Here is a 20,341-nt window from a genome sequence, read left to right as displayed (position 1 = left end):
TCACCACACTGTATCTTCAATTTTCAGGATATCCACAAGCTGATGGACTTGAATAAAGACTTCCGGAWGCTGAGGTTCACGTACAACTTTTGYGCTTCTACCAGGCACTCCTAAGTGTTTAAGACTCATCTAAGAAGTCTTGCCCAGCTTCTTGACCATTTTGTTTGTGAGACTCAGCTGCTGCTCTGGGGACCAAACACACCAAAGTGCGGCAATTCAATCCAGGCTCTAGGACTCACCCTGCTCCACTCTTTACACATCCCCATCTTCATCCTGAACACCAACAATGCCACTGTCTGAGAAGCTGGGCTATTCAAATTAATGGTTGATCAAAGTTCTGGGTCCACCCTGCAACTTCCTGCTCCATCAGGAATTCAGTTCACAGCTTGGTCCTGCCAGCAGCTCAACTGGCTTAACTAAGCCTCATAAACCAGTAAAGCACACATTGCATGCAAACACACCTTAGTTGAATGAACTAAAGCTCCAAAGATGTGGTCCAGGATAACCTTGCAAGAGAATGTAAAGCTGCTGTAAGATCCAAGAAAGTAATTTTATACCAGCTGAGCTTGCTGTAAAGTTCTTTGATTTTTAAGAAGCACCAGCTTTTGAACTACTTGCAGACAAGCTGCAAAGGAGTCTGCATACAGTCTACATACCCAGACATCCAATTTTAACACTGAATTAAGCAGATACTTGAACACAGCCATCAGTACACCAAGCTGTGGARTACCAGCTGTATTGTGTCTTTAATAATACTTACATCAATGAATACAATTGCCAGTAGATGACCCATTAATAAAAAAAAATACTTGTTTCAACTACCTAAGAGGTTGAGGAAAAATGAAAAGTTCTATTATTAGCCACAGATCTACAAAAACCTCAGCAGTAGAGAATGAAAACCAGGTACTATTACTGTGTTAACTCATCACTTTTGTTCCTAGGAAGCCTGAATGGCTATGGCCTTTTCTACATGTTTCTTAGGAAGACATAAACCAGCCATATGATTTTTCAYCAGCACAGCTGTGCCATTGGACATTCAAGCAGATACCAAATCCCACAGAGAGAAAATCCTTCAGCCAGTACTTGGGATCTACACTAAGAATTCACTGCAGTAAAACTACAGAATGGATTTGCCTGTTCTCAAAAGATTTGTTGGTATACTTGAARGCTTTGATGTGATCACAGCTGTACAGCACCTTCTTTGCCTTTAGCACATCCAGGAGAATGGAGGTGAAAAGGGTATTAACAAAMAAAAAAAAAGGAAMATCAGTAAGCGCAGCAGCTAGAAACCCTGTCYATATCTGATCCCCACCTTCTTGCTGGAGATTAACAAGATTGCAGGAAAGAATCACTGTGATTACAATCATTTACTGAGGCTGTTCAGTAAAGGCTGCATAAAGGCCACAAGCCAGATGGGCTTTGAATTGCACAAGCACAGAAAGCCCTGAAGAGTGATAACTGTCAAAGAATTGTTAAATTTGTGCATACAAAGAACGACATCCTCTGGTTAAGGTTAGATCTTGTCCGTTCATATCACCACTGGATGAAAGGTTTCACTCCAGTTGATATCTCATGCCCACCCTTGTCTTTTTATATCACTGCCTTAGGTCATTTTTAGTACTGAACGTGAGCCATCATCTGAAGCCACTCCTCAAAGCACAAAGCACTGACTTGCTAGTTAATTCTATCTCTAGTCATGCTTGAACAATCTCTTGATAACCTAACTTATTTAAACAAGAGATGTATCAGCAATGAAACAAAGCAGACAAGAGTTAGTCACAAAAGCAACAACATTAAATGGAAGATAAGAGAACATGGAAAGCCAGGTCTACAATGACACTAAAGCATAACATTCCAACTTTCCCAATCTTTTCTGGAGGAATATGGAGAACAGTGTTTATTGGCTATTTTTCAATCTTGTGATCTTTCCAAGAACTTCAAGGCAACATTATGCTAACACATTACACAACTGCAGCTTTCAGAGGGAATGAAGGATCTCAAATTTGTGAGAAGGGTGTGTTTGGTTTTCTGTAAAAGAGGGAAGAACAGAATTCTGCCACAAAGTCCCATGATTTCCATGTTATTCCTTAACCATGTTTCCTCACRGCCTGCTGCAGGGACTTCCCTCTCGCAAACTTCAAGACGCAGCTGGGCTCTGGTTTCTCTGGCTACAAGTGACAACTTCCATCTCAAATTTTCTACCATCTAAAAAATTTTGGGGTCTGATTAAAAAGCTTTTGAGCAGATTGTTTATACCTTAGAAATAGCTCCTCAAACTAATTGCAAGTTTCAATTCTGAAAAGCTCACAGGCAAAGAATCCGTTCAGTTGGTCCATTAACCACTAAATCAAGTGGGAGACTGTGAGGGCTTACAGTCTTCATCAAGACTTAGAGTATGGGGCTTTGGGTGGTTTTAAGGTAGTGTGACCTGATGTTCCTCAATACAGAGAACGCTCTACCTGGCATTGCCTTAATGAGACCACTAGGCTACTAACTTTCTTTTCCAAGGATCATGGTGCTTCCTGTACCCCTTTACCACCAAAGCATAGGAAGAGGGCAAGGCTTTGAGCAGTACAGCATTAATGCATCTGACAGCTGCTGAAGCCTTCCTGTGCACAGTCCCACGCCATGCCAGTCAAAGCAGGGTGCAAAGATATTTTACGATTGATATAATCAGTGCTGCTACCTCAGAGAGACCACAGGCTGCACCAGGTTGAATACAGACAGGAATAAAAGCCATCTGCYTGACAGATTTGGCAGTTGTCACAGAGTACCCCAAGAATCCGTGAAAAAAGCCTCAGGGAGACAGTGTTGCAGACTGTTTACTGAAGGGTTACCTTTCCTAAGCTTGGTTATGCATTCATTATCCATTTGCACACACAGGGATGTATTAACTATGAAAATGCAATGCAGTTTTGCTAATTAGCTCAATCAGAAAAGACTAAACATATCCCAACTTCCTTAATATGAATCAATTTAAAGACAGTACTTTATCCCTTCAGGGTAAGGCWGCCTGCCTGACATTTCTATTTAATATTAATATTGAGTCCACTGAAATTCATACACAGTATTCTGAAGAAAATGAGGGTTCTGAGCAAGAGGTTGTGTTTATATAGGTCACTTGCACCAGCAAGTATTTACAAGAATTCTTTCCTCTCTTAGAAAACCACACACAACTGCCTTGTCACTTACAACATAGRTCATTCCAGAAACTCTRKTCTGTCCTAGTATCTCCTCCCTTAAGCCCATTTATTTCTTTGCACTTCCCATCAAAAATTCACAATTAATACTTTTGGAAACGCTCAAGTCTTCAGCTTCAATTTACCTTCAAATATTACAAACCATAGGTGAACCAGAAGTCTACAAACCAAGTGACTCTGGTTGTTTTGATTTTATGCAGAAGATTTAAAATACATATAAGTACAGGGTTTTTTTTAAAAAAAAACAATCTGCAAGCAGTTTGAGATCTCTTGGGTATTGATCAGGAACTTTAAATAGAGTAATTAGCCAGGGTTCATTAAAACATGCTTCCATTCGTTTCCCTAGATATTTAATCTGAATTAATTTACACAGCCATGTGCCACAGGTACAAATTTTAACCCCTTTAAACCCAGTTTCCTATAATACAGACATATTTTCCCATCACGGCTTCGCCAAGTCTTTGCCCTGTTTCTATTACATGGAACTGAAACATCTCCTCCTTGACTTTAGTGCCACACTCCTCCCACAAGGTCTTGACTCACAACTTCAGCCACTCAGRTTTTACCTGGATGAGTTGACATTGYTCCAATCTCTCCAAGGATGAGCTGTCTGGAGCAGGGACTACTGAAACACCTGAAGCTACTCCTAAGCAYTGCCACTCACAGCCAACCATTCTGGAACCACCTCCCATCTCCTCTGAACAAAAGCTGATGCTTTGTTGAGCAGCCCTGGCAACAGGAACAGCGGCCTTTAGCAGTGAAGCAGAAAACTGTTAGAAAYTCATGGATTTAATGTGCTTCTGAGAGTCAGAGCAGCGCTCACTCCATCAGGTGCCCAGASCCCCAACTGTTACCCAACACCATGRTTTATGACTGGTAAYACACAATGCAGAACCATGACACCATACCTCAGTTTCCCCTCCAGAGTATGGATGCTCACGCTCTTCCAGAGAATTTTTCTCTATCCCATCAGCTCCAAGACTCTTAACCAGAGAGCTGAGCACCTGAAGCAGCCTGACCTAGCCAGCAAGCCATCACACTTCAGCCTCTCCCAAAACACTCYTCCTAGGAGTGTCACAAAGCATGACAGAATAAAGCCAGACATGGCTTTCCCAGGGATGCTCTCTCAAAGCACTCTGCAGAGGTTTYAACACATCGCAAAGACAGCATAAAAAGCAGGAGAAGAGATACAAAAATATATCGAGGGCTGGCTGAGRCATGCAAACCTCCAGGGAATACTGACCTTACAAACAAGGCATWTCTAAAAGCACAAAAGACCTCCAGGAAAGGTTCATTAGAAGTTTTTGATCATCTTCCCCTGACACACGATAAACAAAATACTTGGTCCAGAAAGGAAAAGTCTAATATAAACATACAATTAGCCCATAYTATGACTGGCATTACTGAATGCCASGGTGTGCAATGTTAAAAGAGGACAAACTAAWTTTTTTATCAGCTGAAACACAGCACTATTCACTCCTTCCCCAAAACAGCAAAATACATCTTTGAGACTATCCCTTCTTCAAAAATGAGCATTAAAACAGAAAAACTCWGTGACCAAACAGATTTGCTTCATTTGTTTCCAAACAACTACAGCAAGATCTTAGGCTGCAAGAGCTGCATCCAGTACTTGAAAGCAGCACCGAACATGCACCATTCTATCCAGAGAAATCACTCCTGGGAAAAGAGCTGGTCACCTTGTTCAGAAACTTATGCTGAAACATTTCTGGATGAGTGACCAGACAAGTCAGCTCACTCCCYAAACAAACAAAGGAGAGACTGCTASTACAGATATCCTAGCTAAAGCTGTTTCTCCTTCTGGGAATAGGGAAATCCCAAATCCTCACACAGCAATTTAGCTGTAACTGTTGACACATCTCTAGAATATATTTCYCACCTGCCACAGAACTTGCTACTGAACTGGATGGACCAACATAGTCCTTCATATCATTCTGCAGACAGAGCCTCTGTCTCTGTTCTCTGTAACAGTACTGCCTCAGATTTACAGCATAAACTATTTGAAACACCCACCAAAATCACCATTAAGGACATGGATTCCTCAACGATGAGTATATGGTCAAACAGCCTAAATAAAATCAACTGTGGAGTCCTTTTAAAGAAAACCAAACACAAACAAACAAAAAGTTACTCACAACTTGTTTAATAATCAGAGAAAAAAAAAATATATCCAGGTTCACTAGGGTATTCTGCAAAAATTCAAACACATTATRCAAAAGCTCACATATGTAACAATTATTCAACTATGGCACAACCATGTAARAGATGCACATCATTTTAGTTCTGCACTCAATTTACTTAAGCTTGGACAAGCCTGACACATGCCAAGATTTRAAACTATTACACTTAATTTAACATTTCAATCCCACACATCCTACACAAGCAACCAARCTCTGAACACAAAGGAAGCCTGAGGGGCTGGAAGTGCAGCCCCCCTGCTCCRTTCACCCTAAACCATTCGATATGATGTTATGTCATTTTATTCAAATCCAAGTGTCACYGACAAGACTCTTCCCTCCTCCAGCAGCTCTCCAGGGAGCAAGAGTTATTTTGGTAACTTTATCTGTTGTTTTCCTCAGCAAGCACTTTTTTCTCAAGAGGGAGTTTCATTGATAAAACTACCCAAAYGCATCCACAGTGTTACAGCCAAGGGAGCACTGCAGAATTCCCAAAGTCACGAGCAGTATTCATCCCACACGTACCTCAGGCTCTGACACTCCCAAGCACATCCATCAACTGTTGCAGGTTATATGCGACTTCTTAAACATTTGCCAGAAACTTGGCAAGACAMATTGCCTGGAGAATTTGAGGACAAGCTGCCTGTGCCCCTTTCCCTCCTTAACAGCTACTCCCAAGGTATCTCTTTTGCATTAAAAGGAGGAGTTGCTGTTTTCTGGAAAGAAGAATGCCTATGGCAATCAAATCCCAAATATTTACGAGGCATGTGAATATTACAACTAAGAACAAATAYGTTTCTCAGGTCAGTAACAACCTACTCCACACATCTGTTTCATGAGAGCCTCAGGCATTTTCGTACAGAAATAGCCTATTACTACTCTTTTAGGTCTGTAATTCCTTTTGAACTAAAACATGTGTCAGATTTGCTCTAAAAGAGGGAAGAAGCAACATTTCATTCCCACAATGTTTTTAAGACTCTGAGATGCCACAGGGAAAAGAAATTGTTCCATATTTTCACAAAGCATTTTTCATGGATTAAAATTAGCAACAGACTGTAAGAAAGGATGTGGAACACCAAGTAACTCAGATCAATGCCCAGTGTCCTGTTATCTTTTGATAACAGGCAAGTCTTGCCAGTAAATGTTAAACACATTCGTATCTTTTATTGTAAGGAAGAACAAATAATTGTAGAATCATTCAGGTGAGAGACTAATAAAAATAAAAAAACAATAAACAATGCAATCTGCTCATGATTAAGAGATCCTACTCATTCCCAAGATTGTAGGGGCAAAGCTCATCTATTATGGAACACACCATGCTGAAAAGCAAAAACAAACTCAACCAAACCTCACCTCTGCTCACAGCAGGGAGACAGACTCACTGTCAGCCCACACATTCAGCCTGTACACCACTCTACTGCTGCCAAGTACTGCAGCTGAGGAAACCAAAGCACAGTCACTTGAACCAGAGGCTCCCAAAGTGTCACAGGATTCTARCACACTTCTCATCCAGGCCAAGTGATGACTCCACAGGAAACTCCACAGGAATGGTAACTGATGTGCAAGTTGTTCTCCTACTCACAGCAGGGCTGTGGCAATCCTCAGAGCAAGGTGMAAGACGTGCTTTAGTAAGGTGGCAGCTAACAACTGCCACTGCCTGGAACACTAGGTAAAAAGGATTTCTATACTCTCCAAATCACTGTTATTCTGGAAGTTTCACCTGATCATGTACCTCTTCTAGGAAAAGCCAACATCATTCTGMTGTTACTGCATCCAACTTAAAACCTTGAAAATTCAAGATAAATACTTCCATGGTCAAAATCCCAGCAATATGCCAATGGAACCCAAGARATTCGAATTGAAACATCTTATTTATTTCTCTGCAAAATTAATAATTTTTTCCAGCTACGGTATTGAACATCACCACCAATGCTGTCATTTTATTGGTGCTATCAGGAATATCATTCTATTTCTATGGAAATATGTACTTTCCACAGGAGAACAAGCTAGAATGATTACTCTGTTCCTTCCCTCTGGAAAGTCTTAATTAGACGACTTGACTAGCATAGCTTTCAATTGACATTTGAATAAAAAGGGATATGGAAAATTCTATGCTAAAACAAACAACAACTAAACCAGAAGAGTATTCACCTTGGCTAGTAACRAYGGCTACAGGCTCAGATGCTCAACAYAAGCTCACTGCTCTAGTATCCCATCAGAAGCAAGAGTCCYACAAGGAAAACAATGGCAAAGAGCACTGTCTGCCTGTGAGTGGATCCTCTCAGCTTCTSCACAGCAGCTTCTAGAAGAGAATAACTCTGACATCACTGTCTTTCCCTTTGTTTACAGCTGGCTTCATGACTGGGGAAGTGGCTGTGCTGTTCAATTCTCCATATTTGCCAACCTCCTCTGATAAAGATGCTCATCTCCTAACAACCCATGCAGAGTCCCTGTCCATATGGCTTCAGAACCACCAGAAGGAAGCTCATTGCTGAAGCCCTGGATTCAGGTGTGAAGAGCTACCAAGGGATCAAACCCCAAAAGAAGGCAGTACAAAGCAATGAGCTCTAGAAATGTGGGAGCAAATAGCACTGTACTCACACTGCCCAAATTTTACTCATGAGCAGTGTTTTGACAGTGTTGAGGTATTATTTTAGATACTTTCCAAATATGATCTCGTGGTATCTTACAGCTTTTAATTCTACAAGAAGTGTGCAACATACAAACAAGGAATTTAGAAAACCATACCAAAACCCAAAAGGGCTGTTTAGGAGTACTTTCAGCATCATTGCTTCCCAAAGCAGTGGATCATAATATTAGCCAGCTTCCGCAAGTTTATTTTAAATGGTTCCTGAGGAAAAAAGTTCAGCTCAGAAAGACCCTTCAGGCCCAATTTAAGATCATAACAGTCACAGTTATGAAGTAATACKCTGCCTTAAAGCTTGAGACAAAGATTTGAAGATATACAAGGGTTCTCCAATACGGAAATGCCTAACAGCCTCTACACTACCCTGCTACATTCTCTTCCCTTTTTACCATTTTTGCTTGAATAGCTTCATATTAAGTTCACAGAGGGRATTTTTCTTTTTAACCTAAAACTTTGATCCCCTAGGCAGGATCCCAATTCCAAATCTGTGATCCCAGTAGGCAAAGTRGAAGTGGTTACAGACAGAGATAAAACTCCATCTCTCAATAGACAAATGATTGCTTTAATATGGCAACAATATGCTGCCATGTTATTTAAAGTTATTCATGATGTRCAACTCTATGCAGTAGAAAGGTTTTGCCTGTTCCATTTTACCTAAACCAATCCAGACACCACAACAGATAATACAGCTGWGGTGGGGCAAAATCCAGTAACTGACTAGCACTGATTCTCATCTTCTCTCTTAAGTATACAACAGAGAAATTCAAGTTGACTCTTCCTCCCAGCTTCATGCCAGCACCACATAGCACACCTGAGCTCCCCAGCATTCTTAGAAAGCTTTCAGAAAATGCTTTTTTTCAAGTATTCTGAGATACTGTAAACCTCAGCAAGTAAAACTGACATTAGAGGATAACATTTACTAAATAATCTTGGAGAGCATCACAAAGTCATGATAGGTTTCACTGAAATGCCTTGAGGGAGGAAAGTATTTGGGGAAATTACTTTGGGAAGAGCTGACATACAAAGAGAAGAATTTAAATTCTATCAGCGCCCTCCCTAGCAGAACAAGTTTAGACTATGGTTTTACACAAGAGGATGCTGGAAGAGTTCACAAATGCCTGGAGGAGGGGAGGCAAACCAAGAACCCTGTAGTTTGTGGTTTGTTGGATGCTTTTCCCCTTTGTGTAAGCCTTACCTGAGAGCTGCTCATGGAAAGGAAGCCAATATAGCCCCAGAGCACGTGAGAAGGATTTGATGTGGACAAGCTCAAGCCACACTGACGAGTGCCTGAGCTGGAACAAACTCTGCATTATTCCAGGCAACTCTGCCCTATACACTGCTGCTATTTCTGGAGTCAGTTGAGAGTATTATCAGTGATGGTTCACTGTATGTTTGGTGCCTGCTAAAACACAGACCACGAAGCCAAAATATGCAACACTGCAAAGCTTTGTCTTCTGTGAGGGAAGTACAGAATCCCATCCTTCCTACAGCTAGGATTTTGGACATATACATCTGTTATGATCTTATTTCAAATCAGCTGAGAACAGCCTAACAAAAGTTGACTCAGCTTAAATCAAGTCTGGACTGGCACAGAAAGTCTACAAGCCAAACAGGTTTGGGTTTGTTGTCTTTTGTTTAATTCCATAAAAATCTTTTTGTAGGGCAATTACTTCAATACTTAGAAGAATGCATGCTCTGCTGAGTTTGTTTTGCAGTTCACTTGGTGCAAAGTATTTTACCCTGCAATAACAGAACAGTCTAGAAAAGAAAGCCTCAATTAGCAAACTACTGAGCATGATGAAGGCTGGTGAGCTTCCTATTAAGATTCAAAAGATCTAGACAGCAAACTTGCTACCAGATTAAGCTAGTCATTATTTTTTAAACAAAAGACAGCACATTTGCCTGATTGATTTTGCATAGCATGGCTCTAAGAGCTATTTGGTATTAACCCACACCGTTACATATAACCACCTAATTACATCAGTATAAACAGTAGCATTCTCTAATACAGACTCAAAACTCTGGAGAATCAACTAAGGAAAGTACAAGAAGTTTTTCATAAAAGAGCACACAGTTCTACCATTAACTGGAAAGGAGTAAAATACTTCAGGTGTGTAGGGTAACCATGAAAACTTACTACATTAAACTGCCTTTTGCCACCTCAGCAATTCTCAGCGATGCATTGCTTCAGGCAAAGATGCAAAAACAAAACAAATCAAAAAACACCCACATATGCAGCAAATAAGCATTCCTGTCCTGCATCATGATGGTCATTTTTCTTCATGGTGTTACTCGGCAAAAGGGACATTCCACGTGTACCATTAGGCTTTAGCTAACGTTACTAAAGGCATCAGGAGTTCAGTTTAAGGCAAAATTGYAGCCATTACAAACAAGAAATGCACTCCAATGCAAACACATGAAATCTAAGCTCACAAAGCTGTAAGATCTACAAGATACACTTATCTAAAGGAAAAAAAATAAATAAACTCATGCACGATACCCCCAAAGATGGCACAGAGAAAACAGACAYCTCTAACTCCTGCAGGAGATTCCTMAGCTCAGAGCTGCAGATATTCAGACACCATTCCAGGACAACTTTTATGAATGTCACCCCTGCTCAGAAGTGGAACAGGATGGGTTTTCATCTCCTGTCTTGATGAAAAAAGGCTGCAATTATACCACAAGCTGGTAYCCAGGGAAAGTAGGAACTCTGCTCTTCACATAATGCACTGTGATGGATACTGATAAACTGAACATCCAGAAAATCAAGGTATCCCATGATAACAGAAWATTATCAGCTAACAGAATTGAAAAATTTTAGTGCCATAGCAACCAACTTCACAGACTTTAAAACTGAATTAGTCAGGAGATCAAAAAGAAAAAAACTAGTTTAAAGCAAGATTTCAAATTAAAAGGCAATTACCTAGACCTTTTATTCATCTAATTCTTTGGGGTATATTATTAGGAAGAATAATTGCAAAGCTTTTTCCTAAGCAAGTGTGCATTTTCCAAAGACCAAAGACGCAGAATTCACTGGAAAAGTGTATATGCATGCAGGAAAGCTACACTATAAAGAACACCTAGTCATCCCTATACTAGAAAACAAATACAGCACTTTATTTGCCAAGAATAATCCCTCCACAAAACATTCTGTTCCCACCATGACAACCCAAAGCAGCACCAGAGACATCTCCTTTCCTCCAGTACAAGGGAGGAGAGAGTACATGCAAAACACAACCTAGCTATACTTGCCTGTACTGTAAAAACTGACCAAGTCTCTGCTTTTCAATATATTCAGCTATGTGGCTCAGTAAATCACCTCCCTCTAACATAGCTTTCTCACTGCAGCCTGAGCCAAGACCAGGCTGCACAGCCTGCACCAAACTTTACTCCTCTCCTTGTATTTCCACTCCTTTTCTCCTCAGTACACGGAGCTGCAGCAGGCCAGCAGTGCCAGCTTGCTGGAGGAAGCAGACCTGTAAGATAATCGCTTTTACTGAGCCAAAACATCTCAGGCCAAACTGATAAACAACTAGCWACCACAAACACCAGCCTGCCAAGAATGGCACAGAATTGAGAAAAACAAACCCATCCCCAAAAAATCCACAAAAGTAACTCTCTCTGATAAGAAAAAGTACAGCCAAGGATATGGAGAACTAAGAACCTGCGCTCAGTGCTCTGTTCAAAAGACAGTAAGTTCAGGACCTGGCATGAGAGAGATCATCTTCCACTCTATTAATCTCACACATGACTTCAGCAAGAGGAATACTTTTAAATATTGCTGCATCCTGAGATGAAGCCAAAAGGCTGATGCCAAAGTAACCAGTCTAAAAACAAATCAAACTTTTAAAGTATATTTTGTATTTCACTTTAAGACTTAACTAAAAAGCCAGGAGGAAACCAGGCTTACACTATCCAAACACAAGCGAAAACAAGAACCTTAGAACAAAATTGCAGTTAATCTGAGTCAAGAAGCCAAGCCTCAGGAGAAAAAACAGCCTTGCCTTCCTGTTGCTCATGTGTTTTCCAAAACTTAATCATGTCAATCTTTTCTCCTAGGTCCAGCTATTCCCTTCCATTGACYTGGATAGTCCATCTTCCATTTTCTGAATTTTAGAAGCAGGAGGGACCATCCTGACCATTAAAATTAATTTGCRTCTACTACAAAACACTGTAAATTCTTCATTAATTTCAGTTTAAGACAGAATAATTATTTCATCTGAAAATTTCTAATTCAGATACAAAGCCATCAACTTGTAGAGTCCAGCTACAGCCCAATAATTAAATCCATCTCTTAAAATTGCAACACATTTTTCYTTTAAGTTAGATCAACTCCAACTATATGGGTAAGAATTCTCCTTTTATTTTTCTCAGGAATGTAAGRGTTCTTAAACTTCTGTGTCCTTTACAGACTTTGAATGATCACCAGGTCAATATCCCCTAGAAAGAAGGGAAAATGTAAGCAAAGCCCTGGGCAAGGCTTAAGGTACATCTTTCAGGTTTCTGATCATTGCCTTTAAGAAACCTCAACCCTTTGAGTGTTGATATCTGAACCAGATGATAATGCTGTAGGCACTGTAAGAGCACCACTGGAATACTAACTGCCTGCTCCTTTGCAATAGTAATGATTAGAGAACCAGAACAGCCTCCATCCTACAATCACAGACTTATCAACCRGAGAAACAGGCAGTTTCTTAAAACTTAAACAGGCAGTTACTTAAAGCAGCTCACCTGAAGGCCAGGGAGAATGAGGGGAGATTTTGTGGAAAAAATACCCCGTAAGTGCTGAAAGAGACAGCCAGCTCTGTCACCAGTATCTTCACCACTTGCATTTCCTAAGAACTAGCTGACCCTCATGCTATGTTTAATTCACAATCACTTACAGCTCTGTACAAGGAACCAGTCATTTGCTACCACAAATGAGACATCTCAAAAAGGGTACTTTAAATGCCAGCCTCCACCTGTGCACAGGAAAGCTGAGAGAGATAGAACAGGAAAACGTGCTCAAATATGATGTAATGTCACACGCTGAATCAAAACAAAACCTTTGACCTTTAACWCTATAAATTAGGGAGATWWAAAGAGGAAAARTAAAATAAAATAAAATGAGCTACTGTAACAGATCATACTCATAAACCTCAGTGCAAGGAAAAAGCTTCAGGGAAGCCTTCATATTTCTAATCCATTTACCAAAAAGGTAGAAACACTAGATAACCAGGCACTGAGCACACACAACTTTTTCTATAATTACAGTATTACCAAAAGAGGTGAAGACCTCCAAGCATGCATTACTGTCTGGTTTCTATTCTCTWTCTAGAATTTTAAAACAAGTAATTTCACTGACACTATTTTATCAGATCACTTRAGGAGCTCAGGTACATGGAGAGGGAGGAATAAAACATTTAAATGGAAGAAATATGACAGTTCCCAGCCTGTCAAATAGCACACRCTCCCTAGTCCATTAAATCACATCAAATGAATTTGCTGGCCTTTTACACCAACTGCAATTCAGAAATAACAGGAAAACACTATTCTTGAAATACAAAGCTTTCAGGATGACTTGTTTTGTTCTTAACCCAACCCTCAACACTTAGAGAGCCCTATTCTTTCCAGAAGGCAGCAYATTCAGGCTCAATCACACCATCTTTGCCATAAAGGTGCTCCAAAGAAACTGAACCATTCAGGAAGAAAGTAGCAGGAGGCCGAAACTTTGATCTCTAATCCCAGCTTAACCACAACTGTTTGATCTTAGAAAAAATACCTAGCCTATAATGCATTAGCATTACACAGAATGATAYAATACTTTAAATATTGCACAATCTTTACAAGGGCAATGCAAGCAAAGCTKAACAATTATGGTATCAAATTCACTCACCAATTAACCAGATGTAATGCAGGTTTTAAAGTAAAATTATGCTCCACTAGTAAATCAGATAAGAGAACCACACTGGTTAAGATTATTTTCATCCCTTTTAAGGTTTCCCACCTCAAATTCAACAACTCAGGCATGCTTCAAATGCGAATCATAATTAATCAAGCAAAAATAATTACCTAGCAAATATATTAATATTTCATGAGTTTATTTAACTTTAACCACCTGCAAACCAGTTTAACAGGCAGCCCACCAAAAAAAAGGGCTTAAAAACTACAGCCTATGTTCAGTGAAATGCAAGCTCTGAAGTCTTCCCAGAAAYAGACTCGCACTCTGAATCCTTTCAGAAAAAAAGCACTTTGGAACAGWTTTTAGAAATAGACATATACACTAWCCCATTCTACTCTTTTTATATSGTGAMATATAATTAYGTGAATAATAATTAAAACCTTGATGACATAATTTAAGTCACTCAAAATTCTAATATATCCAGTGTATAAATACTTTTAACTAGAAGGAAATTAATTTATCGGCAAAATGCACCAAAACATGTTTTATCCTATTTTCTGATTATGGTCAAAAATGTTTAAGCTGAGTAGCACTGATCTYGATCATTTCCTTCTCCAATCAAGGAGCATTCTTCCCAACCTTCTACTACAAAAGGAAAGAGGACTCTGCACTAAATTAATTAAACATTTCTTTGACTCAGTGGAAAAATCAGTGGTAGAAAGTATTTGATATCAGTCTGGGGATCTAACTATTTTTTTCAAGAATTCTAAAAATACACAGCGTTTAAATAACTCTTTTGACAATACTTTAAATTGACTGTCTACACATAACCTCTCAAAATCAAAACTTTACTATTTGGGGGCTTGGTTTGGGTGGGTTTTTTTAATTTATGTTGGGGTTTGGGTGTGGAGTTTGTTTTATTTTTTACTATTTTCTTTGTACAGTACACTGTTCCGTATATTTGTGTTAAACAGCTTCTTTCAACATTTGCCATAAAAGTTGGGCTCCTGTACCAGTCAACCAGAGACTCAACACTCCTGTTCTTTAGATTCAGAACTATGCAATGAAAGCAAGGGAGGATATACCTTAAAGACATYCACACCTAGAAATCAGCACATACTGAAACCATGAGATTGCATTCACACTGACTAACAAAACAAGCAAACGTTCTCTTATGTCTGTATTTTATGGACTCAAAAGGAACATTTCAAGTAGTTGTTTCTCCTGGTTATTCATATTAAGAAGTGTCCTAGCTTACCTGTATCACACTAAGAAAAATCAATGGATAAMCCTAATAGTAACACTTCCAATTTCAAACTGAAATGTTTCTCTAAAGTGGAGAACATTTCTTAAAGGAAAAGTACAATTACCTTAAACACCTATATTAAAAAGGCTGCTTCTGAAGCCCAAGTGCATCTGGAAATTTTACCTGCTACTTSTAACAGCGTCCACACACTGTCCTCAGTGACAGTATCACACAGAAAAGAACTCCCCCAAATCWCCATTTACTATAGCCTGACTGATTTTAAGTGGGCTGTATGACTCAGACTAGATCCTCACCCATTTTAAAATGTAGTTGTCACTTTTCTGGCATCGTCCAAACAAGTGGTCAAATGCTCTAGAGTCAAAAGTAAAARCTGTATCAACAACAGCCATACATCACTTATTTCCTCTGCTGTCACCTCCAATGCAAAGGAAATGTCTGAGACAACATTTGACCCCACTCCCTACCAGCTGAAATGCTACCCAATGTTTACAACTCATGACTTTTATTCACATGCTGAATATCAAGTGTTAAACAGCAGTGACACACAGAAGTCGGTTGCTTTAATTAATTTCTCAGAGCAGMATTCTGTGAAGTCATTTTTACGTCACGACACAGCCCATCACATCGGTGTCAGTGTGGGCAAACCACTGAGGGTTAAGACCTGAACAGTGCTCTTTGCAGGCTGACAGACAAGTAAGGACAAGGCTGCAGAGTGGCACCTTCAGAGAGAAAACTCTATCCAGAAGAAGCCCAAGGTGTCCTGATGATGCCTGCGATGTCACACAGGAAAAGATTCACCTTCTGCACTGGGCATCAGACAAGACTACAGCCAGACAAGACCAACAGCCAGCAAACTACTGACATCAAGGCAGGCTTAGGAATGGGAAAAGGAAAACCACAAACAGACATAACACTCAAAGAGTGGAGTTCTCAATAGATATGCAGAGCCAACGTAAGGGTTTGTACTTGATGGAAACAAAGCGTGATGCAAAGGATTCCTTCATCTTCGATTTGATCTTTTCCTTCTCCCTGCACAGCCCTGTGTCCCAGCCCTGCACTCACGCCCCTCTCTGCTTTAACTCAGAAAAATGACAAAACTATTCCAGCAGAAAACCAATAAAATAGACCACAAAAGGGTTCACCTCGCTAAAATGGCAGAAAATCAACAAGCACTGGAACTATGAAAAGCATAGGGAGGGGCTATGCAACTGGAGAGAAAGGAACAAGAGCTAGGCTTTTTGGTAGGCTGGCAGCTTGTGTGCCACTGCCTGTGAGGTCAGCTTCCTCAGACAGGATGCCTCCCTAGAAGGGGGCCAAAAGATCCCAGACAGGTCAAAGAAACAGCAAGGGGCAAGTTATTAATAAAACACATATTAGAACATTTCATAACTGTGACAGATGATGCAGCAGGAATCATTTAAAACACCTACCACGAGTGTCTTACTAACTACCCACCCAAAATTAAAACATGAAGTCAGATAAAAATTTAAATTACCTTTGCATTTTAAGCTAAAAKTAATAACTGACACTTACTGGTTCAAGACTCCCCTCGATCAGAATAACCATTGTCACTGCCATCTGCTGTCCCCATAATAACGCCTGACAAACGAGCCCAGGTTTCACCTAATCGCATTCCCAATTGGGCAAAACACTATTAAAACTGACCCAGCCTGGCATTCCTGGACTTTACAGGACRGAAGCCAAGAATTACACAGACCTCAAGAGCAGAACAGCTCACCAAAGGCACGTCGCCAAAAGGCTACTTCAAACTGAGCCCAGGAATGAATGAAAAGATGAAGCTGGAAGACTCAGAGATGGCAACTCAGTTTTTTCTTGAGCTGGACATAATATCGCTCACGGCAGATGTTTGGGTACAACACCGATTGCACCGTTAACCTCCCCAATAAAGTTAGCAGGTCTAATGATTGTACACAGAGTTTCATACACGCATAACCCAAGACTRGAAACCAGCCGCCTCTGCAGCCGAGTTCCACGCGAATGTGGGAACCCGAACGTGAAAAAAACATCTCCTCAGGTCACTGCTCCTACCAGCACGGCGCCTTCACTCAGCACTAGGCGGGCTGGGCTCTCCCAGACCTCTGGAAACGAATAACCCCGCAAGGCACCAGAGCCAGAACACAAAGCCATCCCCCGAGAGCTCTGCTCTCGCTGCCCGGAGGGCGCTGCGCGGGCGGCAGCACGGAGCCCCGAGGTGCAGATGAAGAGGAGCTGCTCTCCGGAGCCCTCACGGCCACCGTGTAGGCAGCTCACTCCCCTCACAGAGCTCCGCAGCGCAAACTCCGATTTTTARAACACAAACCATGAGGGAAACGCGGGGAGGCGGCGCGGCGGGGAGCGGGCGGCGCGGACCCCGCTCTTTGTTCGCCGCCGCGGGCAGGCCCGGCCCGGCCCCGGGCCCGACCCTCACCTCGCGGACGTCCTGCAGGCACTCGAGCACGGCGAGGTTGTTGGCCCAGCTGTGCTTGGAGCAGAGCCGCACCACGTCCTCCCGGCACACCGCCTCCTCCGACAGCTTCCACCCGCTGCCCGACCCGCCGCCGCGGGCACTCCGCGGGACGGGCGCGCCGGGCCCCGCCGGCTGCCCGGCTCCGGCTAGGGCASCGCCGACACCCGGAGCACCTCCAGCAGGGCCGGACGCCGCCGGCCCCGCCGCCAGCGCCAGCAGCAGGAGCAGCGCCGGGCCCGGGCAGCGGCTCCGGACACGTCCGCACGGCGCCATCTTGGATCCGCCACCTCCGGCGTCCGCCCGCCCACCCCGCGGCACGCACGGCGTATGCAAATCAGCGCGCCCCTGACGTAGCCACCGCGGGACACGCCCCTTCCCGGTGAGGGGGCGTGGCCTGTACTGGCCCCGCCTCCAGCACGCGCCGTGGCCCCGCCCCGGCCGTTGTCGCCTCAGTCGGACGAGGCGCTTCCGCAGGGGCCGCCGCGCCTTCACGGCCCCCACGGCCCCCGCCGCCCCTCAGGGCTCCCGCACTCCCTAAGCAGCCCCGCAGCCCCTCGGCGGCCTCGGCGGCCCCGCAGCCTTTCAGGGGACCCCGCCACCCCTCAGCGGCCTCGCACCCCTTCAGCGGCCCCATACCCCTTCAACGGTTCCCGCAGCCCCTCAACGGTCCCCGCAGCCCCTCAACGGCCTCCAGGTCCCACAGCCACGCAGGGCGACACTGCCGAGACAGCGCTGGTGCCGGGGACGCGAGGAGCCGAGCCTGGGCGTGCTAACCCCTSTGGGAAGGCGGCGGCAGGTGTCCGATAGCTGTGGTGAGTTTCTGCCCGAAATCTCTTATTTCCCACTCACAACTCGGTTGCCGCAGCGGCTGAGGAGATAGGAGACGTAATGGGGAAGCTGAGCTTTGCGGAGGACAGGGCTAACGAGCAGGATGAGGACAAAAATTTGAAGAAGGAAGAAAAAATACAGAGATACAAAGAAAAATTACAGCAGAACGAAGAGAAAATGCAGGCGATCAAAGCAAAAATTAAGAACACTGAGGACGAAATGCAGGAGATCAAAGAAAAAATAGAGAAGAATGAAATAAAAATACAGGAGTACAAAGAAAAAATAGAGAAGATTAAGGAAAATATATGGAGGAACGAAATGAAAATACAGATGAAGAAAGGAAGAGTACAGGAGATCGAAGGAAAAATACAGAAGAATGACGTACAAAATGTCATACAAAAAGATAACGTAACAAAAATATGGGCAAACAAAGACAAAATACAGGAGATCAAAGAAAAAATACGTAAGAACAAAGAAAAAATACAGCAAAACAAAGAGAAAATACAGCAAGCCAAAGAAAAAATGCAGCAAACCAAATTAAAAATACCGAAGAATGAAGAMAAAGGACGGAAGAGTGTAGCAAAACCAGAGAATGATATAAAAATACGTAACGACAAAGAAAAAGTACAGGACATCAACAAAAAAATACAGAACATCAAAGACAAAATACATGAGATCCGAGAAGAAATGCGGAAGAACAAACAAAAACCACAGGAAACCAAAGAAAAAATACGAAAGAATGGAGAAAAAATGCGGAAGAGCAAAGGGAAACTATAGAAGAATGAAGACAAAACATTGACTGGCTGCTAAAAACACCCAAAATCTTCAATAAAATGCTGACATTCAACTTTCTGCTGTCATTTCTCCATGCTGAGTGCCAAATTATCAGCTGGATTGATCTTCTGTCTATATATGGATGCACTCCTGGCCCTTCCTGGGGCAGGATACTGGGCTGGCTGGAGGGGACGAGATAAATCCAAGAGCCTAAACTAGGGTGGCCCAGCTGTGGAATAGCCACAGGRAGCAGAGAGCTGAACATGAGCAGAAAAATCACATTTTGGGGGTGCCATGAGACAGCTMATTTTTGGGTTTGGTGCATTGGCTGCAGCTCCTGTGCTGTCAGTGACAGACGCTCTGTTTTGGGGGCTGGGATTTGGCATGTCASTCCATATTAGCTCCASGATTTGTCCATGGAAATGGAGAGAWATAGGARTGATCTTATCTCCTATGAGGATCTGCAATGACTGATCCCATTGTAGATGAGATCTACAAGTTCCTCRTAGGGCATTAAGAAGGGGTGGATGCTGAATTTGGTGACAGATCATCTAAAAGCAGTGTTTGCAACCATGCAGCCCCCTTCGGAGCAGTGTTTTGGGGATGCTGCATCCCACTCTGCCCCAGCAGCCAGACACAAAATTTTGTTGTAAAAAAATACCTGTCCAGGTGTTGGGGCAGTGGCAGCAGTGGGACACAAGACCACCACCAGCTCAGCAACCACAGCTCTTCAGRTGTCCCCCCAGGATTCACCAGGCTAGCTCACAGCACCCTCCTAGGATGGGTTTGCCCCCATGTAGATCTCAGATTTTCTTCCAATGGCAGATGGAAATGGGGGACAGAGAGAATCCCACCTTAATTCCTCTGCCTGRGTGACTTCAGGAGCAGTTTTCCCAGCACAAGCTGGCATCAGGCCAAAGTCAGAAGCTTTAGCCTGGATGCCAGGATGCTCCATGGGTGTGCCCTGGCTCAGTGAGCTGGGGAAAGCAGAGCTGTAAGGCTGCTCCATTCCTGCCCCAGGCTGCCTAGTCCTGCCTGAGAGAAACTCTTCTCTTGGGAATACCACTGTTTTACCCAATCCA

The 20,341-nt window shown here is 42.5% G+C and overlaps 1 protein-coding gene across 1 annotated transcript in view; it reads right to left on the bottom strand.

Moving 5' to 3' along the window:
• The window catches only part of GLG1 (golgi glycoprotein 1), an 81,904-nt gene extending 63,953 nt beyond the window's left edge, over positions 1–17,951 (bottom strand). Inside the window, exon 1 of the mRNA XM_057376395.1 lies at positions 17,619–17,951. Within this exon, the coding sequence (XP_057232378.1) occupies positions 17,619–17,930 (312 nt within the window). The 5' untranslated portion in view covers positions 17,931–17,951. The remainder of the gene's footprint in view (positions 1–17,618) is intronic.
• Positions 17,952–20,341: the final 2,390 nt, after the last annotated feature.

This window comes from Malurus melanocephalus, unplaced genomic scaffold (assembly GCF_030028575.1).
Source record: "Malurus melanocephalus ecotype Western Australia unplaced genomic scaffold, MMel_1.1 scaffold_279, whole genome shotgun sequence".
Lineage (NCBI taxonomy): Eukaryota > Metazoa > Chordata > Aves > Passeriformes > Maluridae > Malurus > Malurus melanocephalus.
The sequence above is the reverse complement of the archived record's forward strand: the minus strand, read 5'-3'. Positions and strand labels throughout refer to the sequence as shown.